Source organism: Portunus trituberculatus, chromosome 40 (genome assembly GCF_017591435.1).
Source record: "Portunus trituberculatus isolate SZX2019 chromosome 40, ASM1759143v1, whole genome shotgun sequence".
Classification (NCBI taxonomy): Eukaryota; Metazoa; Arthropoda; class Malacostraca; order Decapoda; family Portunidae; genus Portunus; species Portunus trituberculatus.
The window spans coordinates 18,356,692-18,361,691 of record NC_059294.1 but is presented as its reverse complement, the minus strand read 5'-3'; the positions used below and the strand labels follow the sequence as shown (position 1 = coordinate 18,361,691).

At 37.0% G+C, this 5,000-nt stretch overlaps 1 protein-coding gene across 2 annotated transcripts in view; it reads right to left on the bottom strand.

Annotated features, from left to right (window-relative positions):
* LOC123516185 overlaps positions 1-4,984 on the bottom strand; it is a 31,442-nt gene extending 26,458 nt beyond the window's left edge. The window contains exon 1 of one of the 2 annotated variants that reach the window (XM_045275369.1): positions 4,905-4,984. In XM_045275369.1, coding sequence (XP_045131304.1) covers positions 4,905-4,916 — 12 coding nt within the window. In that variant the 5' untranslated portion in view covers positions 4,917-4,984. The remainder of the gene's footprint in view (positions 1-4,904) is intronic. The other variant, XM_045275368.1, reaches the window with a different exon arrangement.
* Between the last annotated feature and the right edge of the window lie 16 nt (positions 4,985-5,000).

Genomic DNA, 5,000 nt, shown 5'->3' with positions numbered 1-5,000 from the left:
CCTTCACAATGGACCATATTCTATAACATTTCTGCCCCACATTCCAACAATGTTTCAAAAGTTCTAGTTGGTTACATGGATTTTCAGGGTGTTTAGAAGATTTTAATGATAGATTAACGAGATTTCTATATCATTGATAGAAGAAACAGTCTTGGGCAGCCGGTACATCATATCAGTGGCATTTGAAAAATCGTCGTGGCGCGAGAGCAAATCGCTCCACAGATATAGTTATATCAATTTCTTGGGAAAACAGAAGAAAAAGAGCATACAACATTGATTGCTGAATGTAATCATGACAATATGTTTCACAGCACACAAAGAATAATAAAGAATAAATAAAGGCGCATGTTTCACTTTTTCACTTTTGTTGCAGCGTTGTGAAAAACTATTGTAGGACAGCGAGAGTAGAGAGGTGTATTGGCTTGTGACTGACTAAACACAAAAGGTACTGAACCACGGAAAGCTACTCGTACTGTTTGACTAAAATTATGAAATGTATTTTTTTGAACTGAAAGGACAAATATAAGAATCTATTTGTATATATGTGTTCATTCAGAATAAAATTTCCTGTGCATTATATATTTGTTTTATTTATATGTTTTGACATTTTAATTAATTTGATTAAACACACTGTATTTCGCAGTACTAAAAGAACAAAAAGAAAAATCAAAGTTACTGTTACATGTAAGTATGACGATTAAACTACGAACTATCAATCCTTCACTGCAGTTTTTCTTTTCTTTCCCTTTTTGCTTGCATAATGATATCAAAATGGTATAATGCAGTAGCTAAGATGAGACTTCAGGATATGACTCGCTCCAAGTTAGCAATATCAGTAACAGGTATTGTATTAGTGCTCCCTCACAGACCAGCACAAAGTATAATGTAACACTTATTGTTTGACGCTTTTCCTTCGCAATTCTCACAAAAATTACCTAAAAAAAAAAAAAAAAGTAAAATAAAAATAGACATTCCGGGTCTGTTCCTCTACAAAACACGCGAAGGCCGAGGAAAAAAAAATAGATATAAAAATGCCAGTTCATTATCGCAGTAAAAAAAGAAAAAAAAGAAATAAAATAAAATAGAAAAAAAAGAAAAAAACGAAAAAAACTAATAATACTACCTTTTTGTTATTAATTTTCGTCGCACCTTTCAAATAAGAGAAATATTCTTTTAATGTTCCTCTGTTTCTTTATAGAACGGGATTGTGAACAAATATCTTTCTATTCATTATATTTAGGTCCTTCATTTTCTTAGCCGGTCTTACTGGCACTTACGTAAGACTGTCAATGAATCCACCAATATATCTAACTAACTAAATGAATAAATAAATAACAAACTACTTATCTATCTATCTAACTGAAGAGATATACAAACTAAATGATAAAAAATAACACCAAATAATGTCGCATCAACCTCCTTGATATGAATTTCGCAATACAAAACTCGCAACATTTACTATGAACAAAATCGTGCGTCTCGTTGCTGTCCCTGCTTGTCACACGCCTCTTGGGATTCTTTATGTTCTTCTCTCTGTCACGAGATAACACAAGTGTTCTCTCGGCTCAGAAATAATATCGCTATGTTTTTTCCTCTTCTGGAATAATATCCAACCGTCCATCTACTAACACACACACACACACACACACACACACACACACACACACACACACACACACACACACACACAATTCAATTCAATTCAATTTTATTGACCACGACAACAAATTTTAATACAGCTGAAGGAATGGTCCAGAAAAATAGACAAAAGTGTTAACGATCTCGTTACACATAAATAAAATCACCATACATTAGCTTTTCAACCATGACAAGACAATATTATTATCACAGTAACTCACAAAATAAAACAAACAAACAAGCAAACTAAAGAAAATAAGAAAATTCTCTTAAAGCTACCACCCAAAGAATACACAAAGCTTAATCTTAGGAAATATATTCAAAAGACAAACAAAAAACAAAAAACCGTTAAACTAACCACATAAAACTAAAACCTTGTAAACAATAAACACACACACACACACACACACACACACACACACACACACACACACGTGCTCGCGTCTGAGAGAGAGAGAGAGAGAGAGAGAGAGAGAGAGAGAGAGAGAGAGAGAGTGAAAAAAAAACTTCAGTCCCTGGAAGTAATCGACCACATGAACCGACCGCGAGTTACATCACACACACACACACACACACACACACACACACACACACACACACACACACACACACACACACACACAGCCTTGGTTTCTCTGGACTAATTACATACACACATGCTTCAAATTAGCGTGGACGCAGTAAAAAAATAAATATAATGTCTCGCTTTATTACAGTTATGGAGGACAAGGCTGCCGAGTCCGCGTGGATTGTGACCCATATAAGCCTGTGCCAAGTGTGCCAAATATGCCAACGTTTGACTAACACAAAGCTGCGCAGGGGAAGGAGTGGACGGTGCTGCGCAGGACAAAGGACTGTATTCCTAAACGCTTTGGCTTTCATGAAATCTTCGATGAAAGGCCAGAGTGATGATCAATACGGTGTTCATTGTGTTTTTTTTTTTCTATTGGTGGTACAGAATACTGAATCCTAAAAATTCCGTTAGGTTCCACGATAATAGCTTGCTTAATGTACGTACATGGTGTAACATTTTTAACAATACGAACTAAAATGTCAATAGGGAACAAAGCACATGAAAACCGAGAGAAGGTCCACAATGGCCTTCTTAACATAATAGAGATGGTGCGTTTGACAATACGAACAAAACTATGAATAGAATCTATAAAAAGAACTAAAAATCCTCATAAGCCTTACTTAAGTGTGTTAATGCAATCGAGATAAGTTGCTGAAGAATGCGAACAAAAGTATCAATGAAATCTGTAGCAAAAACTTGTAAGCCCCAAGAATCCTGAGGGAAATCGTTAGAGTATACGAACCAAAGGGATGTTAAAGATTGTAGGTAGGTGTGTTGTTAAATGACAAAGGAAAGCGAGGAAGTGAGCCAGGTTTTGTTATGTTGGATTATGTTCCGAGTCGCCGTAGTGTGTACAAGTTTAATATCAGGCAAAGAGTAAAGTTCAGTGAAGCTACTCGCTAGTCGTATATATAAGTCAAGGTTCTGTATCACTACTTAACACGCACTAAGGAAGGTGTAACCAAGGTGTGTATGTTTGAGTATGTTTTATGTTGCCTATTACTAAAATATGAATTGCATCAAGGAATGTGTACCATATGTGATGAAAGGTATTTTACAGTAATAAAGGTATTTTACAGTGTAATATATAACCAACGTAAAAAAAAAAAGACAAACATATTCCTAAGCATGAGAAAGTACCAGAAAAAAAAAAAAAACACACACACACAAGGCCATGGTCAATCCCTTCAAGTCTTCAAATGGTACAGAGATATGTAGAACTTTAAGCTGTTTCCTCTTCCTTGCGACGTAAAATCCTTGTTAAACTATCAACAGGAAAATAACACTTGCAAACAAATAGTCCCACTAAACCATATTAAAACAGTCTGAGATAGAACGCTATTTCTTCTTTTCAACGACGCAAATTCCTTTACAAAATATCATTAGAAATATGAAAACGATACCATGCAAGAAAAAAAACAAAAACAATAACAAGTTAAAAAAATATACAAAACACTGAAACATTTGGAATAGATATGAGAATACCACAAAAACATACAAAAAAAGTGAAAAACAGGCATCAAAACTCCATTCACCACTACTGTAACACTACGCAACGCAACGCAACACACTGACGCGCCTCTGAGTACCGGTCACTACCACATTGCTAACCAGGACCAGGCAAGGAGGAGGCTGGATGTACACTGGTATGACGAAACACTGAACCAGGGCACGAATGACCTGCAGTGAGTGACTGAGTGAGTGAGTGGGCCTCCTTTGTAACATATCTAGCGTGTGTGTAGTAGAATGTGTGTGTGTGTGTGTGTGTGTGTGTGTGTGTGTGTGTGTGTGTGTGTGTGTGTGTGTGTGTGTGTGTGTGTGTTTGTGTGTGTGGCTATTCAACTTTTCCTTTATCTTTTTTTTTATTTGGTAAGAAAGAAAGGTCAAGGGGATGACACAGTTTCTTTTAGTGGAGGTGACTATGTGGTTAGAATGGTGATGGTAATGGTTATAGTGATGGTAGGCCGCTTGTGTGGTCTGGTTGCCGTATGGAATGAAGCTCTCGTTGATGGAATGCAAAGATTTGGGTCTGACTATAGTAGTAGTTGTAGTAATAGTAGAAATAGTAATAGAAGTAGTAGTAGTAGTAGTAGTGGTGGTAGTGGTGGTGGTGGTGGTGATGACAGTGATAATGGTATCGATATTGTTATCATTAATGTAAGCAATGAAAAACGAAATCATTTGATAGAAACATAAGTAACAAATAAAAGTATACAGTGATAGTAGTAGTGAGTAGAAGTAATTGTAGCAGAAGTAGTGGTAGTAGAAGTAAAGGTACCTAGTAGCAGTAGTAGTAGTAGTTATAATACTAGTAGTAGTAGTAGTAGTAGTAGTAGTAGTAGTAGTAGCAGCAGCAGTAAACAGAAATAGTTAGTAGCAAACGACACTGGCAATATTCAGTAAGAGGCAGCAGCACTGGCAGTGATAAAGGGACTGGCGTACTGCAAGTGGCCGCGCTGATGCACTGCGTATACTAACACCAGCCTGGCAAGGAAAGGATCACATTGGTACGCTTCACTAGGCGCGTGTGGACCAAGGCATGTACTTTTTTTTTTCTTCACACACGCGCAGGCAAGACACGCAGACACACACACACACATACACACACACACACACACAGACAGATAGACAGCTGCACAAAAAAATTATAGTATCAAGTTAGTACACATTAAACAACAGACTGAGAGCTCACCAGGATACGCATGTTGCTGCCGCTGAGTTCGAGAGTGAATTGATACGCGGCCTTGAGATACCTGCTTTATATACCTTCCGTCACTCCCGCCAGGTG